The sequence below is a fragment of the Nicrophorus vespilloides genome, unplaced genomic scaffold, assembly GCF_001412225.1.
Source record: "Nicrophorus vespilloides isolate i.1.1-1 unplaced genomic scaffold, Nicve_v1.0, whole genome shotgun sequence".
NCBI lineage: Eukaryota > Metazoa > Arthropoda > Insecta > Coleoptera > Silphidae > Nicrophorus > Nicrophorus vespilloides.
The window spans coordinates 167,980-193,173 of NW_017096109.1; the positions used below are offsets into that span (position 1 = coordinate 167,980).

The window sequence follows — 25,194 nt, forward strand, 5'->3', positions numbered from 1 at the left end:
GATAAAGAAAGGGGATGCTGCTGCGGTTGTTTGGTGCGGTTGGCACGCCTGACACGAACGAGCGCAGACCGCGAGATTTATGCCGCCATCCAGCCTCCATCCACAATCACCGCCACCCAAAAAAACAGCCTTCTTTCAAGCACAAACCTGAATCCTGTAAATGCCAATGCACATTCTTCGCGAATGAAAAAATGTTTTTTTTTTCTTTCATCCCTTGAAGAAGTTTAGTGAATGATGTTGGTAATGAAGAGGGGAAAACTATCCATCAATGAACTCGTCCAGATTAATCTGTTACTTGTGCGCCAACGTCTTAGAGCGATATCATCCCCACATTTAACGGACATAAATCTCTCTAATGAGGACTTGTTGATCACCGTTTCTTTATTAGTTCCCACAATCAATACTCATTCATTATCTCTACTGAAGGTATTTCATCGTGTCTCAATCATAACATTTGAAAGCAATCGACGAAAGCCAATTCAGCAATATTAACAGCATTAATTACAAACCAACGTGTTTCACTGTTTATTGAAACGGTGTTAATGGGGCCAATACTAACGGATAATTAATATTCAATAAGCCAGAATATAAATTAAACAAATTTATATTTTAGAGACGGCGTATCCTCAATATGCATATAACATTAATAAAAGTGGTATGAAAATATGGAACGAAAATAAATCGATACTCGGGAGCCACTTCATTTTTCATCGTTTACATTAATCAAAGTGCCACAATAAAAGCTGTTCAAATACTTCGCGCCGCCAATAAACTTATACAAGTCCAATTAATATGCATTCCACTTTACAGTTTAGTTCCATAATTTTATGTTATTATTATATTATACAAAGTTTATTTATTGCCACATAAATCATTATTTGGTCTTCGTACACTTAAGAAATATTAAAATCGAAATACAAGTTAATTTTCATTGATTAAATAGTTTTAACTTTAAATAATTCAGAATGAAAAAAAAAACTTAAATATTCAATTGATTTTCATAAAATTTTATTAGTTTACTCTCGAAATTTGAAATATTTATAATATGTTAACAAATATTAAGTATATTTTAAAATGATGAAAATAATGTTTGATAGTATTTCTAAATTCTGTTGCAGTCAATCCTTTTATTTGTATTTATGTATCACATTTGTGTTATCTGTTTCTTAACCAAACGTGATACGATAGGTTCCAGCCATGCACGTCTTCAGACTACTGTGGTCGTCGTAAGCATAGCTGTAAGCATCAGGACAGTTATCTTTGAAATACTTTGCAGAATTCACAGCCCAAGTATTGGGATTGCATATTTTCGGATCATTGAATTCGTTCCTGCAGCAGTACTCGTCCTTGTCAAACTTGTTGCAAGAACTTTCGCAAGCAATGGTACCGCCGCTTCCGTACTTCCTCAACTCGTTCGGGCAATTATCATTCAGATTGTTGGAACAATGCAGGACGTTGCAGTCTCCGCTACCACCAAGAGGTTCGATCTACAAATTAACAATTTTAGCTGGTCTTCAACGTAATTGAAACTATAATTACTTTAACGCCCACGTTATAACCATCGACTAAAGAAATATCGTAGTAATCTTTTCCATCGTTCCAAGCCTTCAGATTGAACTCCGCTAAGGAAGCAGGAGGAACGCCTCCTGCTCCATTGCATTGCACCTTGTTACCGCAATCTCCGGTCTCACAATGTTGACTTCCCGAATTGCACCAGGTCCTCGCCCAAAATCTTCCTTCCCAATCATCCGGAGCGTTAATAGCTCTCTACAATTCATATTTTCCAAATGAGAAAAAAAAAGCAATTCCATTTTACAAAATAAAAATCTTACTTCCTGCTGCGGTCCCAAAACGAATCCGCCGCCTTCCAATGATGGTAAATTGTTGCTGGTCAAAATTCCGATCCAGATGTCGCCACCCATCACGTTTTTGACCCTAAATTGGGCGCAATGAGTCGCACCCAAGAATAGTAAACCAAAAACTAAAGCCGATTTCATTTCGATACTTTATGATGTATATTTCTGAATTGCGATGAGCTTATATACACCTACAGGGTTTATTTTCATTGCTTAATCACTAATATCTTATCACAAATTTGTTGTTTCAATTAATTATTTTTATTTTCGTCTGGAGATTGCAAATTTTCTGTTACATTTACTTCCTGAAATCAATTTTATAATATCTAATCTAATATCTATTTATATTTCTTTTTTTATTTAAAAAAATATAAATTATTTACCAAAAATTGCGTTTATAAATAATTGTATCCTGATTTCGATTACTCAAACTCAATAATTATCAAACATATTATCAAAACAACTATACTTTTGGTGTTATTCTTTATATTAATTTTCTAGCAAAATAAAACTCGTCAATAAATATAAAAATAGAAAATTAAGTAAACCTTAACTATTATTTTTAATAATTCTGAAATTGAAAAAAATCTAAATACATTTTTACAAAAAAAAATATGAACAAATAAATTTCATATATCTCTTATATAATATTAGCATATTATATTGTTCAATTATTTCAACAATAGAAATAAAATAAAAGTGCAAATTTGTAAATAAACTTCGAACATAACTGCAATTTTGAAGAATTTTAAGATTTTCAGTTCTCAATATTCAAATTAAAGTATCTTAGTTTTGAAAAAATATAATTAATAGACAAAAATAATGACAAAAGATTTAAAAACCTGAATTCAGAACATATATATTTCTACCTTTCATCAATGATATATTATTATAGTGATGACTATCAAACGAGGAGATTGGGGAGATGAAAGAAAGGTGTACACTTTTTCGCAGAGTTAATAAATTCCGCATGACAAATTCAATTTAGATGTGAAAATCCGAGTAGGTATTGCTTTTCCCGTACATCCAGTTTTCCCCATTCTTCGGATGCAGCGTATTTGGCGTCGGAATGAATGAGAGAAAGGCAACGAAATTTATAATAAAATCTTGAAGACGTCGGGATGGATGAATAGAATCGTACGGCATACAAGGAAGGAAGGGAGGAAGAAAGTAAAGGGAAAATAAGAGAAATCTATTAATTTGAAAAAGCGTATCTATTCAAATTTTCGTACCGCGCTTGAGCAAGTGGAGATAATAAATAAGTGTCGACGCAACAGCAGCATACACATATACATATATATATATACATATAAATTGTATCATTCTGATGGAGGGTTTTGGTATGAGGGAGGAAAGTAATTCCTGTACAATTTGGGCATATTTCTCCGCAAACGAACAAAAATCTGGGTTACAGATATCATTTTTCTTCGCGAACATCTTTCGCCGCCGCCGCAATATTTCAGCGGCGAGCAAAACACTCGGGTCGAGTTTCAGACATGAAAAATATCCTCTCCTCGTCCTCCAAAATAAAGAAGGACAATTTTCTCATCCAAAGACATGTCTAATTCAAGTAGAAATACTCGAATTTACAATCTCGAAAATTAGACTCGAAACATATTTAATTTGCATTGCGATTAATATTTACAATGACCAATTGCTGTCCCCAATTAACAAAATAAAACTAATTTTATAAAAGAAAACAATACTTAAACTGATTAATCTATTGATTCTGTTTAGATTAAATAACCAAAAGCGATTAACAAAATTGAACAAAATGTATCTAAAACAATGCCTCCCGTTCAATATGCATCTCTCTTCGAATGGGGGTGATGCCACCTGGACCACCATTGTAGGAGTTAATTCATTCAATTGTGTAAGTAGATGGGTTTCTTTTCATTGATCGAAGTAGGTTTTCTGAACCGGGAATGCCCTAAAATTTTGGAAAAATATATAGTCTCCTTACCCGGGAATTATCATTCGAGACTCGAGAAATTTAAATATTTTTTTAATGTCGTGTAATTTTATTCACAATCTGTTCATCAATGTGAATATTGAGTAAATTTAAGATCGCGGTTGACATTATGATGATTTTTAATTTTTAATTGTAGATTGGCTGTCCTCTGGTGGGATAACTGCAGTAGTATATTTATGCTCTACGATTCCACTATTTCCTTTCACTGTGAATCTGCTGCTATCCTTAACACTGTCATTGTCCAACGACTTGGCTGAACGTCCATATGCTGAACCTCCTTAATTTCACTGTCCATCTGTGATGAACGATAGCCCTATTGCTGCAAGCACCGAGAGGTAGGGCGACTTAACCATTCGACTATTAGTCGCCCCTAAATTTAAAAATGATAACAAAAAATATCTAAAATATGAACTTTATCAATTTAGAAACTCGGAAACATTTTCATGCACTAGTCTGAACGCAATGCAGCCTTAATGGAAATGCAAAATCTCCTATAAAACTCCTATAAAACGGGATCAATATAAAATACTAAAAAAAAATAATTTAATATTTTTGAAGGAACTGGAAAAAGAATCAGTAATTTAGATCTTCTATATAATTTACTCCTCTCCATATAATACCTCAGTCAATAAGTTCGTAGTATGACTAATAAACAACAACTTTTAGGTGATATTTGACTTTATTCATCAACATAGTCCCCTTCATGAGTAATACATTTATTCCAATGCTTCTCTAACATTTCGTTACCTCTCTTATAGAACGATGGCCTCAAAATACGCTTCTGTTTCGGCAATCACTTCTTCATTTGAGCCAAATCTCTTTCCCTTGAGCATTATTTTTAGGTCTGCAAACAGGTAGTAGCCGCTGGGACCCAGATCTGGAAAATACTATGAATGGGAAAGCAATTCAAAATGCAATTCGTGTATTTTTGCCATCGTTTTGATCGACTTGTGACACGGTGCATTGTCTTGATGAAAGAGTACTTTTATCTTCGTCATTTGTGATCGTTTTTTCGCAACGCACCAATAATACCATATAATATTCCTTTCTCAAGGTAATCAATGAATGAAATTCCGTGCGCATATAGAGGCCAAATCCTTACCAGCTGACATTTGCGTTTTTGGCTGCATTGAACGGTTTTCCCCCTTTACTGTCCACTCAGCTGATGACCAATTTAACTCTGGCTTGTAGTACTGGATTCAGATTTCATCCATTGTTACATACCGCATGAAAAAATCGTTTTTATTTCGCTTGAATAGCTCAAAACTGCGCTCGGAATCAACTCGTTGTTGTTTTTGGTCCACTTCGAGCAAACGCGGTAGCAATTTCGAACAGAACTATTTCATGATCAAATGTTCATGTAATTCACTGATAGTCATTTTATTTTGAAATAACCGAAACGTTGAATGGAGAGGTAAGAAAATCCTCCCCCTTGGAAATTAATTCTGCGGCCATAATTTAAACGGATCTCGGGACAAGCGGAGAAATTAGAAAAGTTCCATTCATTCGACAGTTGTTTGCGACAAATGGAAATTAATTACGCCTCTCTCTATTTTTTTGTGCCTTGCCGCTCTAAAAGCTTCCGCTGAATTATTAATTATGTTATTTCAATTCCAATTTTCACGGCTTTCCACTTCACAATGACACAAAAAAAAAACCTTTCAAAAAATGCTTTGTTTTTTCTTCTTCAATTCATTTCTTTATACCTTTCATTTACTGATTCGTATTTCCACATATTTCCTTTCATTTTTGTTTGTATGTTACTTTCACGAGGCAAGAAGAAATAATTTATAATTGGTAGCACTTGATGACTTCCTAATTCCTAGCTTTTGTTGTCGGTTCCTCATAACTTTCGTTGCCTCATCTAAATTTGATTATTCCACAGAGTTAAATTTCCATTTAAAGATTTGAATTAACTAAAATAAATGTTGCCAATTTACGGCTCTATGGAATTAAAAAAATGTTCCCATCATTTTATAATGGATTCGAGAAAACGGTCGTCACAATTAAATTAGTCGGACATTTAAAAAGGAAACTCAAACTTAGTTTTTATTATATAGATATTTACTCTTTTTATTTTATATGTCCCTAATCACTACGGAAGTAGAATTTTGCAAAGATTAAATTGTCGACATCTATATTTTATAGGCCCCGTATAAATACGTTTCTTCCTCTTTCTAGTTGTAATCTAGTTAGGATGAAAGCTTTTAATATAAAACGGGGCGGATAAATTGGGGCGTTGGAGACGTCGTCCGATGAGAAAGACGAACGGGGGTGTAGTGGAGGTGAGAGTCGAGAAAGAGTGGAAGGATGAGGCAAGTTGGCGTTCATAAAGTGGCAGCGACTTTTCATATCCCTCGCCCCGAAGAAAACTTTGACGCGAAAACCCGTTTGGGATTTATTACTTTCGTCTATCGGTTTATTGAATTATTTAAACGCCTTCGATTCTCAACAGACTAAGTCATTCCCAAACAAATACAAAAGCAACAAATGATATTTGAAATAAGTAAATTAAATTATTTAATTTACACTATTAATTCATCATTACCATCATGTAAAATTATTATGAAAAAAGATTTTATATACTATCTTAACTCGTAAATTATGGATGGACCATTCTATTGTAATTTAATTCATTAGTACCAAAGTAGCCGCGGGAAGAGGTACTTAGAGTGTAATTCGGGTTAAAGTAACCCATCTATAGTAAATACTTATTTTTTAAATATATTCTATATTTGGATTTCAAAGTGGAATAACTTTGGATTCCCATGTACCAAAACTGATGTTCCAGCAATACAAAAAAACTGTAATCATACATTTCTATAATGAGACTAATGCAAGTGTGGATGCACTCGATATAAATCTGGGTAATCGGTTCCGTCAAATATTCCTATTTAAAACCGGACTAACCGAAGAACTAAATACATACAAAACATAAAAAGAACAAAAACCGCACAAAAACATAATTGTGTTTGCTATTTTGGAATATCTGTATACTAAATTCGAGTCTGTAGTTGCAATTCCCAATAATCAAAGACGCTATCAATATTAAATATTAGACCTAAATGTATTAATTGTAATATAATTATAAACTCGACCCTACAGTTGCCATTCATATCAGAGGAATCACATCACCAGAGGATTTTAACATACAATATGACCAATCGACCAATCTTTCCGACAATTTCATTTATATTTTTGGATAATCATTTATATTTTGTTAATTTATAGTTTGAGTTGTATCATTCTTTTCAGAGATCATTTATTTTTTTGGACAAAAAGCCAAATTGAAAAGGAAATCGTTTGGTTCAAGATGGAACTTATTTACCTACTCTCTTCTAACACTCCTCACTATAACATACAATACTTAAAGCAGCAGTTCCATGCTTTAATCTCAAGACCATATATATTTATTTTGACAAGTATTATATATTAATTTCATTTTCATATGAAATATAATGATAAGCGCTAATAAGCGCTAAGAGGCGCTAGCAATTATTAATAATATAAATGGAAATCGTTTGGAAACTAATACATTGTTAGACGTAAATGAATGTCTGCGTTTCTAAACCTACAGGTCGCATTATATTTTTAATGGGTTACAAAATTCCAGCTGTTACCTATTATCAATGCGAGAAACTAGAAACTGCAACTACAAATAAATGTGTGGGTTCCCGCGGTAGTAATTTTATTATTAAAATTTAGACTATTGATTCCTAACTATATACAATTCCTAGTCCCCAGAGGCGCCACCGGTAATGGAAAATGTAAAATTGTGTAGAGCATATCATTGTTTATATTTATGTCAATTTTGTTTTGCGAATGTGATTTTAGCGGGATGCTTCGAGCAATTAGTCGCGAAAATTGATATTTGTGTACATTCCATTAGGGGTGGTAGAGGGATTTTACGTGGTTTGCCCTTTCGCCGTTCGATTGCTGCTTGCTTGCTAGCACGTGCATACAAATGAATTTATCGCCGTCATCGAGGTCTAATTAAAATCTCGTCTATGGTGGAGGTTTTCGTAAGTGAAACCTTTTAATGGCATGAACATAGACGTGGCTGTTAATAGAATTAGGTTGGCTGCGGCGGTTGTATTATACAAGCGGGGGCCGCAGCGACGTAATTCAATGACGCCAACTAATTCAATGCACACACAGTGCGCTGCTGCTTATGCTGCTTGCTGCACCAAGTAAGATGAGTGGAGGAGAAGGCACATCTCTCTACCCACCACAACCTTACCTTCACATCTCAACCGTGCCTCACTCAACCCCGATTGGATAATTACATACGCAGCCATCAATAATGAATTTATTATATTAATTGGTTCGAGGTAAGAGATCACAGGCCACCTCTTCCCCATCATCATACACCCCCGCTCGCATCTGCCACCCCCTTTATTTCGCCACCAAAGTGGTTTAATATCATTACGCCCCGGCAGCTGCCAGTTTACCTCACTTCAAACGCCACATATACCCTCGAACGGAATCAATCGTGCATTTTCCGCCCTCTACACCACACATTTCTCTCTTTCTATTTCATGCAGATTCCTCAATCGCCTACGGATTTTTCTTGCCGTCGTCCCGTTCACCGAATAGCCACCATCACGGACCGTATAACCGGAACGAATCGTCGACCTTTCTCCCAAACTACCCCATCTCATCCTCCAAATCACCGCAAAATCACCCACTACCACTGATATACACCGCCAGCTCTGTATCAAGACACACACATATATATCACTTATTTTCTTAAATCTCAGCTGCAGCATATTGAATTCCAACCGGTAGTTCCAATTCCCTGTCATCGAATGGTGCTGTTATCATCGCATAAAAAAAATCGAAAATACGTTAAAGATTTACGAAATATATGAAAAAATGCATCCACCAAAATAAATAATTAAATTGCACATGGAAACATTTTAAAAACATTTATTTTCTCATATAGAGAAATTTTCAAAATGCACATACATAATTCACTGTTACTCATGTTAATCCAAATGCGCATCTTCTTGTGATGATTTTTTTTCAAAATCGACTTACAAAAACGTTTGAGCAGGCTGTACATATGCACACAGATAGAAAACATTACAATGGTGCCAACGCCGTTGGAATTGGTTTGATTACATAAATCGCATAAAAATAATCGCATAAAAAAGTACCGCAGTGTGTACTGTATATAACATTGTAAAACTTTGAAGATTACTTTCTTAAATGGGTGAGCTATGGAATGGCAGTGTGAAGAGATCTTTTGCCGTTCAGCCAGTACAGTTTTGCAAACTTGAAGCCCAGTTGCTTCCTTTTGATTGCGATGTGCTTCTTCCACGTGAGTACCGATCCAAAAACAAGCCCAAGTATTTGGCATCGTCGGCCAATTGTCGATTTTGTTGTTCAGTGTGATCTGGGGGCAGGTTCCCATTGATGACATCCATCACCTCAACTGGTCGTACGGGTTCTATGGGGAGTGACATCTGGAACGGAACGTCCAAAAATTCACTGATCTCGTCCGATTCGTTAGCGGTTGTCTCATCCGGAAAGGGTTGGAACACGTTCGCAAAGTGTTCCGCGAACACGCTCGCCCTCTCTCTGCTACTCCTCGACCAGCTGTCATCGCTCTTCCGTATCGGTGGAATTCGGGTCTGTGGTCGATTGATGCACCTAGTGGCTTTCCATAGCGAGTAGTCCGTCACAGGTGTTGCGGACAGATTTTCGACGTAGTCTTGGAACTTCTGGTTTCTGTATCTACTCAGCATGTCTTTGAGGTCTTTCGTTGCACTGTTGAGAACGGTTTTATCGATCGGTAGTCTGCTACTCTGCCATATGCGTCGGAGTTTTCGCTTCTCGGCAATCGCTTTCTTAATTGTAAAGAGGCAAGACAGTGTTTCCGCTTTCTGGACTGTTGCAGGTGTTGCTGACCAGGCCGACCTATGGATTAAGCAGTTCAGTTCTTCTATAGCCCGATCGATATCCGTCTCCGTTTTCAGTGGGATTTTTAGTTCAATTTCAGACTCCATCAGCAATCTGAAATGTTCCCAGTCGGTACGGTTGTTGTAGAGAAATGGCGGCGCTTCCCTGCTGAACACCTCAGAATTCAGAATGACGATAACCGGTGAGTGATCTGAGGAGAGGTCCAGACACAATTGGGCCTGCAGATAGTTCCTCGAGATGCCCTTGGTCACGCAGATGTCGAGTACGTCCGGGATCTTACTCACGTCCGACAGCCAGCACGTTGCCTCCCCCGTCGAGATGTGATCCAGTCTGCCGCTGTTCATAGCCTTAAGTAGCTGCCTACCCTGAGGCGTTGCAAGTCTGGATCCCCACTGTTGGTGCTTGGCGTTGTAGTCACCACCTGCTATGAATCTTGGGCCGACAGTGTCGTAGAAGTCCTTAAACTGCTCCTGTCTGATGGAATGTTTCGGCGGGCAATACACTGCGGATATAGTTAGTTGACCATCCCAGTCATCCACGACCACGCTCGTACCTTGCAGGTGTTCGCTGACGTATTTCAGAATTTGGTGTGTTTAAACGTGCGCGGTTCCGTTCGGGTAGTTAGTGCTGTACAGGGTGTATTTGGGAAACGTTACAAAGCTCCTGTCCGTGAGATGCGTCTCCGAAATCATCATCACGTCTACCCTCTGGTTGGCGAGGAAAGCGTTCAGCTCGTCGTTATGCTGAGCTAAACCGTTGGCGTTCCACAGGATCAGGCGAATTGTGTGGGCCATTACATCAACTTCGACACGAGAGTCAACACGACATTCAGCAGCGTGTCGATTTTGTCGAATAGCTATCGTAAGCTCCAGCCTTGCTACTGGGTCCTGTTGTGGTCTGACTTGCTCTTCGCTTGTGGGCTGCGTGTTTTTGCGACTTGTTCTGTCTTTGGCTGCGTCAGCGTAGGAAAAACCTGGTTTTATCGTTAAGTATTCCTTCGGTTGGGACTGCTGAGGCTGAGACGGCGTACTGGTCGGTGGTAACAATTGTTTTCCTTCAATCTCGGGAATTTTCTACTCTGCATTTACTTTTACACTGTACAGCCCTTGTAGTTGGCAGGGTGTTTGCTGCTGCACAGTACACACTTTGCTTCACTTGACTTCTCCTTCCTACACTCCGTGGTAAGGTGGTTCTGGCCGCACTTCACGCAGCGCGGCTTCAGAGTGCAGTAGCCTTTGGTGTGTCTGTACCTCTGGCATCTCACACACTGTGGGATGTCGTATCTGCGGTGCGGCGTCTCTCCCTGAAGACGTCGAAGTCTTCTCACCTCACCTGACTTCCTCTTTATTTTTTTTTTCACAAATATCTCAGTTAACCGTCAAAGACACACTATAAAACTAGGAGCTCTCAAAAATCCAACCGCTCTCGTTCGCGTATCCGATGCGACTCTTATATTATTATTATAATAATCTTTATTAGTCACAATTGTAACCAAAGGGCTATGACCTAAGTCTTTCCGCTCAATGAAACTAATTATTTACAATACATTTTATATTAAAATCATACATGAGATCATACATATATCTCAAAGATATAAAAATAGTTGATGAAATCATTATCAAAAATTAATTAATAAAATTTCACAGTAAATAAATTTATTAATTATCGATTCAATAAATAGAACAAAATATCATCTAGAACCCAATTAATAATTAATATTTCTCGAAATATTTGATACAATTTTGTACCAAAAAAAAATTGAAAACATTGGATAATTTTAAAGTTATAATTGTACACTCAAAAATTCAAACTGTCACCATCAGCAATTTTCATGCATTCACAAATGTAAATTGGATAATTCCATGAAACCGGAATATGTGTTTTATGCTGCAAACGTATGTTGCTTTACGAAAGTACAGTTTCGACAAAATAAAGTAAAAGAAAAGTAATTTCGCTGCGGCACGAAAACCTGGAAGTAGTTCAAGGTAAGACTCTGCACGTCTCGATTATCCGAGCGAATATATTACGATTTATAAATATTGTTATTATATTTTCGCTGCATTTCCGAGAGGCCGACGTTTATTTTATTGCTTTATAATCTTTGCGTCGCACGAAACTGCCGCAAACTTTATATACACACACAAATTACACCGAAACGCAATTTCAATTCAATCCTGTTTACTTTATAAATTATGTATTCAATAGAGAGAGAAACACTATTTCTCTAATTGATTCATCAATTCTGTTTGAAACTATTTTAAAACCGTATAAAAATAAATATCACAAAAAGAGACTTGACAGTGCAATGATCATTTATGTATATTAAAATAATTGTATGTACCTATTTTTTTTTTGCTTCATTAAATTTTAGTTACTTTTGAAATATTTAAACTAATTAATTCTCACTGATCAAAGCCATACTATGTACCTCGCATTGCTGTACTCAATATAAAGTATATCTATAATATTTATTCGACTGAATTCAAACAAAATCAATTGAATCCAGTTAATAAAATCCTACGAATTTTGTTTATATCAATTCGATTTCCATTAATAATTTGAAAACACGATGTCAAAAATAAAATAAAATAATCAACTAAATTAAACTAAAAGGTATTGAAATTGTATTAAAAAAATTATATAATTAAATCCTTTAGATTTAAAAAATGAATGGTATTGAAAAATTTTCATTAATTGACTGGAGCAAAGCAAATTTTGGAAATTACTCAAACAAACACAAACATATTTTTACAACTAATAGTTTATACCTTACAAATTGTTATTATTGCACATTCCATTTTAGTTATTTATCGTGACGGATAATTAGCATAAATTATGATTGTACGACATTTAAAATACGGATTACGCAATTTTCTTTTTGAAATTATAGTCTTTCGCTGTCGCTGTAGATAATTATTTACTTAAATATTATAAATATTTCAATGGAAATAATATTGCACTGCTGCGAAGTATTTTTCGATGCTCCATCATTAATTTGGAAAAGCATAAACAAAATAATATCACGCACGTTTGCATTCACGAGATATTTGCACGTAGTATTAGATCATACAAATTCCAAAGTTTGAAACTATTTACATTTTGATAATATTGGAATGGAAACACAACATTCTAGGGGAAAAATATACGCTTGTAAATTGTACGCAGATTTACTTACAAATATCATAATCAAAAATAAAAAAAAAATATTAATTCTTCGTCACATTGCCGTAATTTCTGTAACAATTTTATTTGTTGTCATTTGATGTAATAAATAATCGATTAATAACATTCAAAACTTAATCGAAGAGTCAATTTACTTACAAGTTTCTTCAGGAAACTTTTCTATATATATTGTACATATATTGATTTTCATGTACATGAAAAAAAAAATGGTAAAAATGCAAACGCTTCGGCCCATTTCCTCCGGCGCTCTATTTACTCCAATTTCGTCGCCTCTTTTCTGCATCTTGCCCCATCGATATATCCATAATCGATGGCAAACTGAATTTCGTCTCGAGTAATCGTATTTGCATAAGCTCCCCCTCCCATTCTTACGCTCCACTATTATTCCCCCAAAAATAACGTGCAATTTTCATAATCGAAAACGCTAACATTTCATGCTTATATCAAAATTGAAGCAAATATATTCATACATAAACATGTAATATTGCAAAAAAAAATCTGTAAACAGTAAACATTAAATTATCTCCATTATCTTCATAGAAAATTATGTACAGAAAAAAATATGATTATTTGTGACAAAGTAATGCTATTATATTAAAAAATCATATACACAAACAAACGAAGATGTTTCCGCATTCATTTTCATAAAAAAAAACCTGCAAAATTACAGAAAGATTATGAAAATGTAAAAATTAAAATCCCGCAAATTATTTAATTTATAAAAATGTTTAACATTAAAATCACACAATTAACTTCAGAAATGCAGAAAAAAATAACATGCAAAAATTTATTATGGATAAATTAACCTTGATTTCTCAAGCTATAATCAATTCGTATGATGAGAAATATCCCATTCATTAATCAATCATTTTTAACAAAATACGTTATTAGCAAATACAAATAATACAGCTTTCGTTTTACGCTCGATGGAATATTCAATTAAATATTCAAGTTAAATGATATTAATGTGGGAAAACATAAATAAACACGGATACGTAGAAATCATTTTGTGCGCATAATCTAGAGAGAAAAAAAACCTGTTTGTTAAATTGAAAAAAAACGCAGGTATAAAAGTCCTTTCTGGGATAATCCGAAATATACACACACAAAAATGTTGCTGTTTGCAAGTACGATTTTGCTCGTTGCGAGCGTCGAATGTGTTCAGTTTCAGATCAGGAACAATTTGCCGGGTCCGATTTGGGTGGGAATTTTAGGTAACAATGGAAAACCTCCCTTGGCGAATGGAGGATTTGTGTTGAATAGGAACCAACAGGTCATTAATTATTGATTTATATTTTGTGAAAGTGATAATTAACGATATTATTTAGAAATCAGTGCATTCGGATGACAGGTGGGCTGGAAGGTTCTGGGCCAGGACGTGGTGCGATCCAAAATCGAAGCACTGTCAAACGGGGGATTGCGGTAACAGATTGGAATGTCGTGGGGCTGGTGGAGCACCACCCGTTACTTTAGCGGAGATCACACTGCGTGGACACGGAGGACAAGATTTCTACGACATCTCTTTGGTGGATGGTTTCAATGTGGTTGCAAAGGTAAATCCATCTTGTATCTAATAAAAATGTGTGGAGAAAATCTGGTGACATTTTTAGATTCAACCGTTGGGAGGTAAAGGAAATTGTCGAACAGTGGGATGCAACTATGATCTGAACAAGAACTGCCCAGCTTCATTGAGGTTGAGAGGATCTTCGGGACATACCATCGCCTGTTACAGCGCTTGCTCCAAGTTCAACACCGACCAGTACTGCTGCAGAGGACGCTACGGAAAACCGCAGACGTGTAAACCTTCTGGTTGGAAGTCTAACTCTGCCACGTACTTCAAATCCCATTGCAAAGACGCCTACTCTTACGCTTACGACGATGCCACTAGCACCTTCACATGCATCTCTTCTGCTTACAGAGTAACCTTTGGATAAACCACCAAAAGCTTAAGATTTAATATTTTTAATGACTTAAGTTTGTATTTTTATTGTTTAATTAATATTATTTTAGTATAAATTTTATAATTATATGAATACTAAAGTTTTTTTCAAGGTTGTAATTAATAAAACAGACAAAATACTATTACTTAGGGACAGAAATACCTATGGTCAATAGCCCTTTGAAGCAGTTGACTTTTTTTGATTTATGATATTTATATTATTGTATTGATTTTTTTTTATTTTGTAATTTTACTATTTCAATAAATATTATTATTATTACTATTACTTAATTTTATCTAATTTTGTAAATTGATATTTGTGTTGCAAATGGGATAAGTTTGAAAAATACAAATGAACATAGATAAATTTTAATATTATCAGACTTTTTAACCATTTTAATGTTACGTAAAACTTTTTTTTATCTAAGTACACAAGTAAATTGCTCGTATATCGCTTAGTTGCAATTTAGTATTTGGACATTTAAAAAAAAAATTAATAAAGATTTGTGGCTTTTTATGATTATATTTATTTATTTTGTAATTGAAAATGTACTTTTTTTCGTTCACATTTAAGTATTGTTCTAACTCTACCGTAACGCAGACTAGGCAGGCGTGTATTTCGTGACACAATTTTCTAATAATTTCATGTTTTTTACTTTCTTATTGAATATTTAAATATTTTATCACTTGAATTTGCATTATAATTTATCTGAAAAATGGTCAACAAGTTACAAAAAATATGAAATGCATTTTGATAATTTAAAAAATATTTCCAATAGATTCTTTCAAATTTAAAAACTAAAATATTGTGTACTTATATAACTAGATGATATCAGATTTAATTATGTAACAAAATGTATTTATTATATGCAGAAGATATAAGTTAACCTTGAAATTGTTTACGTCTATTAAATGTGTTATTAATGAGCAATTAATTATTACTTACTAAAATTATAAGCTTAATTATGATAATAATGTAAATCGATAATCATTCCATATAAATATTAGTTTTAAGATAAAAATTATAATAGTAAATGTTTACTTATTACTATAATCAGGAATTTTGAATGTTTATAAATTCTTTTGCAGAAATATAAAACATTTAATTATCAAATAGATAATTATTGCATATGTTTGTAATAAATATAGCTAAGATAAGAAACGATACAATAAACAAATTAAATTAAAGTGAAAATTTACTCTGATTATAAACAAAACATATTAAAATTAATTATTGAAAATAATATAAATCTGGTTTAATATAATAATTGTCTAAATGTTATATTTGCTTGCATGTTATAAGTAAATTTATGTATAATTAAAGATAATTTAATTTATTACTCATATTTGATATTTATTTGTACAAAAAAAAATATATATTTTAAGTTCTGATGGTTTATCTATTTTCTTATAAATCACAAAAAGAATATTTCGTGATAAAAACGATAAATAAAATATCAAAATAAGATTTTGAAAACAGTGCATCTCATTTACAGAATAAATTAAACTTAAAAAAAATGGATAATTATTGTACAATTTTTTTTATATAGAAACGTTAATGCAAATATCGAATGCAGATTTAGAACATGAAAAAATAATATTTCCAGAAATTATATTAATTATATGAATCGTCCTTGACGTTGTTTTTCTTCGTCGATTCGCATGTCACGGGTCGTGTAATCCAATAACAATTTTTATATGATAAAAATTGCACGTTCACATTTGCGAATTGTTTATGCTGTAATTTATTTCATGAAATTAAAAAGATGAGGGAAACCCGAGAATATCGCGAGATGCCCTGGAAAATCCGCTATTCGTTAAATCCAAAAATCCGGTGACACGACGATACAAGAAGCATACGTATAAATAGGCCGAGCCGTCGTATAATACGACACACATGCAACATGAAAATGTTATTCGCAGTTGTTGCTATCTTGCTCGTCGCGAGCGTCCAAAGTGTAGAATTTCAAATCAAGAATAATTTGCCCGGTCCAATTTGGGTGGGAATTTTGGGTAACAATGGAAAACCTCCACTGGCAAACGGTGGATTTGTGCTGAACCAGAACGAACAGGTAAATATTGTTGGTTAAATTTGATTAGTTCAGTTTATCAGGTCTGCTGGGTTTATGTAGAAATCCGTGCATTCCGATGAGAGATGGGCTGGGAGGTTTTGGGCCAGGACCTGGTGCAACCCGAATTCGAGGCATTGCGAGACTGGGGATTGCGGTAACAGACTGGAGTGCAACGGGGCCGGAGGTGTGCCTCCTGTGACGTTGGCGGAGATCACTCTGCGTGGTCACGAAGGACAAGATTTCTACGACATCTCTTTGGTGGATGGGTTCAACGTAGTTGCAAAGGTAAATGCCGAAGATGTCAATTGATGCAATTTACTGAAATATCATTATGTTCTTGTAGATCCAACCTCTGGGAGGCCGAGGAAGTTGCAGGACGGTCGGATGTAATCGCGACTTGAACCCTAACTGCCCGGGTCCGCTGAGGCTAACAGGTTCTGCAGGCTACACCATCGCCTGTTACAGTGCCTGCTCCAAGTTCAATACAGACCAGTACTGCTGCAGAGGACAGTTCGGACAACCGCAGTCCTGCAATCCTGCAACCTGGCAATCCAATTCCGCCTCGTACTTCAAATCCAACTGCCCTGACGCTTACTCCTACGCCTACGACGATGCTACAAGCACCTTCACCTGCGTCGCAAATGCTTACAGAGTCACCTTTGGTTAAACAACCGAAAACATATGACTTAATACTTTCCAATAAACATTTTTTTTAAGTGTAGATAAACTATCAAAATTCAAGATGAATATTTTTTTAGCACAATAAATAACAAAATGAGTAATAAAATAAATTATTTTTATTTAAACATAAATTTCCATATTACATTTAAGTATAATATTTAAACAACTTATATGAAATCGCATTTAAATAATTTTCAAGAAGCAATTTTATTAATTTTTGGTTACAGTAATTTTCTATTACTTTATTTTTCTTATATATTATTTTAAATCAATTATACAAACTCCAGTAAAACAAATTCAATTTGTGAATTCGTGAGCCAATAACTTAAAAGTTTTTGTAAATTAATAAAAAAAAATCGAGCATTTTCAGATTATTATAATTAAAAAATAAAAATGTAATAAATAAGAAACAAATAAAATACAATAAATAAAATATACTTTATATATTTAAATTGTTTTTTATTTATTTTTTTAAATACAAAATGTCATCTCGAAAATGATTTTAAATAAGTTTCTATCAATAGATTCATAAATATATGTCATTAATCTCGAGTGTGGCGAGTAGAGAAGTCTTCGTTACAGTCCTGGCATCTACAGCTATCCAATTCTAACTACCAATTGTACTGCTGCCTTATTTCACTCTCAAGCGGCCAGTGAGGCTCCCTTCACCCCAGAAGTTTCCTGAATGAGTGCATGTCCTGGACATTTGAATACAATGTTATTTGATCAGGTGTGGTTGCTCAAGCACTCCAGGCAATAGTTTTTTTTTGTTGCGCTCCAACGCATAGACAATGGGTTCTTATACTGCGACACGAAACTAGAGATGTGTTTATTTGAATATTACTAAATTATCGAAATATTAATCTATTTACAAAAATGAAAAAAAAATATGAATAACAAATTATCAATTAAAATGTTATCATCTCATGGTAGAGTATAAAAACACCAGTACTATTGAAATATCGATGTATAAATGAAAATGTTATTATTTACAACCACAGTTTTGCTCATTGTGAACGTCGGATGTATAGACTTTCGGATTAAAAATAATCTTCCAGATACCATCTGGGTGGGAATTCTAGGTTATGCTGGTCACCCACATTTGACAAACGGTGGTTTCGAATTGAAATCAAACGAAGAGGTAATCACATTTCTAATTTAATAATGATAATAATATTTATTAGTCACAAAGCGACCAAAAGACCAAATTTCTCAAAATAATAGTTTGCTTTTATTTTTAGAGAATACTGCAATCGGATGAAAAATGGAGCGGGGAATTCTGGGCTCGAACTGGATGCAATCCAATAACCAAGATTTGCAAAACAGGGCATTGTGATAATAAATTGGAGTGTCAAGGTAATGATGCTGTTGGACCCGCAACTTATGCAAAGATCCATCTACGCGAAAACGAAGGAAAAGATAAGTACAGCGTCTCCCTTATAGATGGATTCAACGTGATAACTAAAGTAACTATTATATTTCTATGTTAATCCAGATATTTAAATGATCATTTTAAGATTGAACCTATTGCAAGTAAAGGAAATTGTCGAAGCACAGGTTGCAGTTTCGATTTGAACAAGTATTGCCCTTCTTCTTTGAGGCTAGAAGGATCTGCCGGACAAACTGTCGGATGTTACAGTTCTCGCTCCAAGTTGGATATTGACCAATTCATGTGTGAAGAACAAGAAAGACGTCCTCACACTTGCGACTCGGGCACCTGGATTGCGAATTCCGCGTCCTACTTTAAATCGCATTGCCCTAACGTCGTTAGCTATAACTACGATGAAATCAACAACACCTTCACCTGTATCGCTTCAGTTTACCAAATTACCTTTGGATAATTGCTAAATATTAATTATAATTTAAAAAAAAAACTAATATAGTACATTCCTTGTTAATAAAACGTCTATTGAAACTACCAAATCAGCACAAATAATGTTAATAATTATGCATATCGATTTTTAACCTTGACCTCCAAAGTTCGCGATTCCATTTTGGAAAAACACACAATAACAGTAAACAAATATTTTACATAAAATTGCTTATATCTATATTTATCGGTTACAATTTTTCTACAGTTTAATCTTTTTTTAAGTTTATCTATTTCCAATAACAGAATTTGATTAATTTACTGTATATTTTCATCATATTTTTTTTATAAGGCATTTACTTATTTATCAATTGTTATATTTTTCTACAACAAAATTCTTATTCTAAATAAAAAAAAAACATTCCGTATTTTAAACAAAGTATTAATATTTACTGCTTTGTATTTATTTTCATATAAAATTATTAAAATAAAAATAAATTTCAATCAAAATTAACTAAGTCTAGTTAATTAAACTAAATCTATTTCTTTCTTTTCAAAAATTTTATTGAATAATTTCGGAAATCTAAAAATTTTAACTTTCAATTTCTCGAACTATTTACAACAAAATTTTGGGAATAAATTTAATTTAATTAAATGTGATTTAAATGTTCCGGTTTCGACGGCTGTTATCGACGCTTTCCATTCTAACACGTTGACATAATGACATATTTGTGTCACGTGTGTGGACTGCGACACACATTTGTAACATAATAATTTATGATTTATATGTACATACATGCATTCAACGTATTCTACATAATATACATCATTGATTATACAATTTTCTATCGGTAAATATCGAATACAATTTAAATCTATAATAAACCGATAATTGCGCCCTTTGTTGCATTCGGATGTCAAATTTCACGTGATGTTTTCAGTACAATTTTCGATGTATTTACTGTAAAAAATTATGTTTTCCATTGATTGTTCGAAAAATAAATAACACGAGAGTGTAATTAACATTCAAATAATAACAAAGTTATTTTTTGGTGTATTCTGATATTAATATTTCGAAAAAAAAAAAAGGATCGCTAGTAAACAAATGACGTGTCATTTCCAATTATTTCCATATGCAGAATCGTGGAGAAACAGTGGAGAGTAGGCAGGTTACGTACGTACGTATATACATATATATACAGTCACGTACACTGTAAGTGATGAATAGTTGCATTTAAAGGAAAGGTGGAAAACTTGAAATTCAACCATCATTTTCAGCCGCTACATTAGTAGAGAGCTTTCCCGAGCTTTCCTCCACCTTTGCAACCAGCCACTCTTCACCATCCCAAACGTCGTAAAACTTTACCGTTTTCGCTTTCTTTTTCTTTAACTCCACCTCCCTTCATGTTTTCATATACATTTTTGCTTTTTGCAGAATTCTAATATTCCTTGTGAAATATTACGATATTTTTATTTCGTTTCTCAACGATTTATCATCTAATAATTTAACTAAACTTGTACTTTGAGGCATCTTCAGCAGACAATCTTATCTCTCGATTAACGTAGACAAATTTAGATATCTTCAAGTATTGTGTTTATTGTTTCAAAATAGTCTTACGCTAAAAAATACTTATTTTATAAGGTAAACAATAAAATTGTATATCTACAGTTTAGAAAATAATTATACGACGAATTAAAATATTAAATTACCTTGAAATCTTTGTATATCAAATAATAAGTTTTTAAAGCAAATAAAAGCATTCCGTTGACGTTCCCGAATTACTGCGCAGAAAAATCTATAGTCAGTAGCCCTTTGCACCAAATCAATTTAGTTTTATTGATTAATTGTCATTTGTAAGAAAAATTTAAATTTATAATTTTAAATTATGAATAGCTAAAGTATGAAATTTCGAAAATTGTATGCGCTATGGTAAATATTCACTTAAAAACGAGTTTGTTTAAGCAATAATAAAATTAAATTTTTATTACTTTAAATGTTAGTTATTTCAAAACAAACAAGTATAGTGATATATACTATCGGGAATACTTTAAAACAATTGCCATAATTTCTGAAAAGGTAACATTAAGTAAATATTTTTTAGTATAATATACGATAATTAAAAAATGCGAATGACAAATTCTTCAAGTAAAAATTCCATCGCTCAAGTATAAAAAAGCATCGACGTTTCCAGTCATCTTTATAAGAAAGTGAACAACATGCATTCGGTTTTTGTAATTTGCGTACTCCTCGTTGGAGCAATCCACGCGGTCCAATTTAAAATCAAGAACGTCATGGGTGGTGACACCTGGATCGGAATCTTGTCCAGCAACAATCAACCGCCTTTGGAGGGAGGTGGATTTGTTCTTGGAGCTCAACAGGAGGTAACTCAATTTAAACTTATTTATTTAATTAGGGCTTAAAACTAAAACCGACCTTTGAATATTTTTTTGTTCAGTATTTCCAAAAACTGGACCACAATTATAACTTGCAGTTTTCAATTTTCAGTGCTTACAAAAACTTTTTAAAACACAACTCAAATATAATAATTTGTCCAGCATTTTTATTTTCGGTCTTTTCAAAAATTTCATTATTTTTAAAAACAAATTAGTATTTATAAATGATTATTCTTTTGTGCTAGAAAACAGTGAATGCTCCTGATAATTGGGAAGGAAGAATATGGGCGAGGACCTGGTGTAACTCCGGTAACCAGCACTGCGAAACAGGCGATTGCGGCAACAAATTGCAGTGCGGAAACAGTGGTGGAGTTCCACCTGCAACCTTGGCCGAATTCAAATTGAGAGCGCATGATGATGGCAAAGACTACTACGATATCTCTTTGGTCGACGGTTTCAACGTCGGCGTCAAAGTAATTTCAAATTGCAAGAAATTTTATTTGATGTTAACTTTTTTTTATATTAACACAGATCGAACCTGAAAATGGAAACGGAGATTGCAATGTTCTTCATTGTCCGAATACTTTGAACAACAACTGCCCCAACGAGTTGAAGAAGAGCGGAAGTGGAGGAACCGTAGGATGCGATAGTTCTTGCGTGAAGTACAATACGGACGAGTATTGCTGCAGAGGATCCTTTAATAGCGCACAAGCTTGTGATCCTAACAAATGGAAGCTTAATTCAGCGAAGTTCTTCAAGGACAATTGTCCAGATGCATACAGCTACGCCTACGATGATAAAACCAGCTTGAAGACTTGCATTGCCAACAGTTATAGAATCACATTCGGATGAGAATTTTTACATTAAAAACACTATTAACCTTTTATTTTTAAATTAATTAATTGATTATTAGATGTAGTGCAAATTATATAACATGAGCACCAACTGTTACTTATTTTTACCTATAACCTATACGAAATTAATTAAATTTCCGTAATTTATTGAGTCTTCAAAGTGAAAAATTCATATAAATTTAACAACAATTATTACCTTCTTAGAAACACCTACAAAAGCAGCTACAATGGTAAATCCTTTAACATCTTTTTAAGCTCAGCATTATCGAAAATAATTTCAATTATAAAAAAAAATACAAATCATTCTAACTGAGAAATACTTGAAATTATACAAATACAATCTATTATTTTTATAAATAATATACCAAAAAAGGTTTATGTAAATTCAGAAGAATAAAACGAAATTCCAAATTTATTTTTCAAATTGCAACTATCAAAATGTAATAAGAAATAAACAAACATAATAATGATATGAACAACAAATGATAAGTTTTTGTAAACACTTTAAAGATTAAAGAAATTACACAAAATTGTTGTAATTGAACTGTAATTAAAACAGATAATTGTACACAGACAAGGACACTTGTCAAAAATACATTAATAGTAAACAATGTGTACGACGATAATGCCTTATCGAAGTAAACACCTTAAAGTACAACATATTTAAGACAACATATTAAGAAAGGTGTATTAAACGTTGTCATAAGGAGACATCATCTGATATTCATGAAATTTCTCGTATGTGCCAATATAAGTATACCACACAAAGTAGAATACAATGTTCCATCAACATATTAAAAAACGTTACTCTTGTTTGTCTATTGGTTTGGTAACTTGATTTCGATTAGTAGGGTTTGATTAATGTTTAGTTCTCAAAAAAAACATCATAGATACCCTTATGTATACATAGATTGATCAAAAATAGTTTACTTTTAAAATACCTGAGTATACAATAATTGTGAATTTGTTACAAATTCTAAATTTATTTCGTTTAAGATTTAAGAATATTTAAAAACATGATGTATTACAATTATATAATTTATTAAATATAATTCTATACAGGAGTATCGTATTATTAGACTTTGATTTCAGCAATGAGCTTATATATATATATTCGAGATATTCTTGTAAGTCTTTAAAAAATAATACAATATTTATATAAATTTGTTTCAGTTTTTCATAATGCATTTGATAATGCATTTAAAAATACTAAATATTTAGACTAAATGGTCTAAAACAAACTTTACTTTTAATTCCGGAATGCAGGATATCCATAGTAAAGTTTACAGAACTGTATGCAAATACAAAATAGTTAATTTTCTTTTACGTTTTTCCTTTTAGAAAAACTAACAGATATGAAAAAGAAAATGTTTCTATGAATTAAGAAGTTCGTTAATTTAATGTAACCTGCATTAAGTTACAAATTTATATATACGATAGATTTAAAACCAAAAATTGTTTAGATTTTCATTAAATTATTGTGTACGTTCGTGAATAACGGATTACCGATTCTCCGAGACGAATTGCACATTGACATGTGTATGCGGACAAAAAGCATATTAAAATTAAAAACAACATAATTTTGGGAATGCTGAAAGTTTCAAACTAAAAAAACGAATCGAAATTTTAGTGCGCTTCGGAATTCAAATATTTTTCTTTCCATTCCAATCTAATCGCTGCGAATGAATGAGAAATAGAGAGAGATGAAGAGAAAGACATAACCTATGCGAGAAAAGTGATGAAAAGGAAGAAAAAGAATTATCTTTGGCGTCACAGAAGACGGTTTCAATGTGATTGGACAAATCGAATCAGGAATTTGCAATCACGGAGGACCCACCTCATCACTCAAATACCATTAGGGCGAGAGTTAAGGGTGAGAGAGAAAAAATCGAGAGGAATCGACATCTGGGGTTACCCGCTACAAGAAATTTGCATACGTGATTTGATTTTTGTCCACCAAAATTCTAACACTACCAATCGTTTTTCTTTTCTCATTTTCAATAATAAACTAATAATCCATAAGCATTGTATTAAATCAATTTCAAATAATGGTAAAAATTACTAAAACTACATGCATGTTTTATAAATAAGCGAATTCTGATTAATTGAAAGACGTTAAACGTTGAATTAAACGCAATAATTTAAAAAACCGTAATCACAATAATGATAAGTTTTTAAAAACACTTTAAAGATTAAAGAATTTACATAAAAATGTTGTCATTGAAAACTGTAATTTAAACTGATAATTGTACACACGCGAGGGCACTTATCAATAAGCACATAAATAATAAACAATGTGCATATTAAAAAATGCTGTAACACGACGGGCACTAAAGAAAATTAACAAAATCTTCCACGCCCGGCTGGGCGTGAGTCCCTGACATGGTAAGGTTCTGGACGCCACTTCCTTTTGTTGAGAGGGAGAACCGAAACTTTCTGTTCTCATCCGAGCAGCAAACTTCTTGCAATGCGTTATCGAAGTAAACACCTCAAAGTGCAAAATAATTA

General features: G+C 33.3%; 5 protein-coding genes across 5 annotated transcripts; 4 read left to right on the top strand and 1 right to left on the bottom strand.

Annotated features, from left to right (window-relative positions):
* Nucleotides 1-1,097: 1,097 nt before the first annotated feature.
* LOC108569648 (pathogenesis-related protein 5-like) lies at nucleotides 1,098-2,007 on the bottom strand. The gene is made up of 3 exons (XM_017931280.1): nucleotides 1,833-2,007; nucleotides 1,540-1,767; nucleotides 1,098-1,487 (listed from the first exon to the last, which is right to left on the bottom strand). Exons 1-3 carry the CDS (start codon nucleotides 1,995-1,997, stop codon nucleotides 1,167-1,169), a joined length of 714 nt encoding a protein of 237 aa, XP_017786769.1. The 5' UTR covers nucleotides 1,998-2,007; the 3' UTR covers nucleotides 1,098-1,166.
* Nucleotides 2,008-13,799: 11,792 nt separating this feature from the next.
* On the top strand, nucleotides 13,800-14,910 carry LOC108569649 (pathogenesis-related protein 5-like). The gene is made up of 3 exons (XM_017931281.1): nucleotides 13,800-14,209; nucleotides 14,265-14,489; nucleotides 14,547-14,910. The coding sequence occupies exons 1-3, from the start codon at nucleotides 14,048-14,050 to the stop codon at nucleotides 14,868-14,870; spliced, it is 711 nt and encodes a 236-aa protein (XP_017786770.1). The 5' UTR covers nucleotides 13,800-14,047; the 3' UTR covers nucleotides 14,871-14,910.
* A 1,824-nt stretch (nucleotides 14,911-16,734) lies between these two features.
* Nucleotides 16,735-17,677, top strand: LOC108569646 (pathogenesis-related protein 5-like). The gene is made up of 3 exons (XM_017931278.1): nucleotides 16,735-16,947; nucleotides 17,008-17,232; nucleotides 17,291-17,677. The coding sequence occupies exons 1-3, from the start codon at nucleotides 16,780-16,782 to the stop codon at nucleotides 17,612-17,614; spliced, it is 717 nt and encodes a 238-aa protein (XP_017786767.1). The 5' UTR covers nucleotides 16,735-16,779; the 3' UTR covers nucleotides 17,615-17,677.
* A 907-nt stretch (nucleotides 17,678-18,584) lies between these two features.
* Nucleotides 18,585-19,570, top strand: LOC108569647 (pathogenesis-related protein 5-like). The gene is made up of 3 exons (XM_017931279.1): nucleotides 18,585-18,769; nucleotides 18,870-19,094; nucleotides 19,146-19,570. Exons 1-3 carry the CDS (start codon nucleotides 18,602-18,604, stop codon nucleotides 19,467-19,469), a joined length of 717 nt encoding a protein of 238 aa, XP_017786768.1. The 5' UTR covers nucleotides 18,585-18,601; the 3' UTR covers nucleotides 19,470-19,570.
* A 2,091-nt stretch (nucleotides 19,571-21,661) lies between these two features.
* LOC108569650 (pathogenesis-related protein 5-like) lies at nucleotides 21,662-22,748 on the top strand. Its single transcript, XM_017931282.1, has 3 exons — nucleotides 21,662-21,820; nucleotides 22,078-22,305; nucleotides 22,364-22,748. The coding sequence occupies exons 1-3, from the start codon at nucleotides 21,731-21,733 to the stop codon at nucleotides 22,682-22,684; spliced, it is 639 nt and encodes a 212-aa protein (XP_017786771.1). The 5' UTR covers nucleotides 21,662-21,730; the 3' UTR covers nucleotides 22,685-22,748.
* Nucleotides 22,749-25,194: the final 2,446 nt, after the last annotated feature.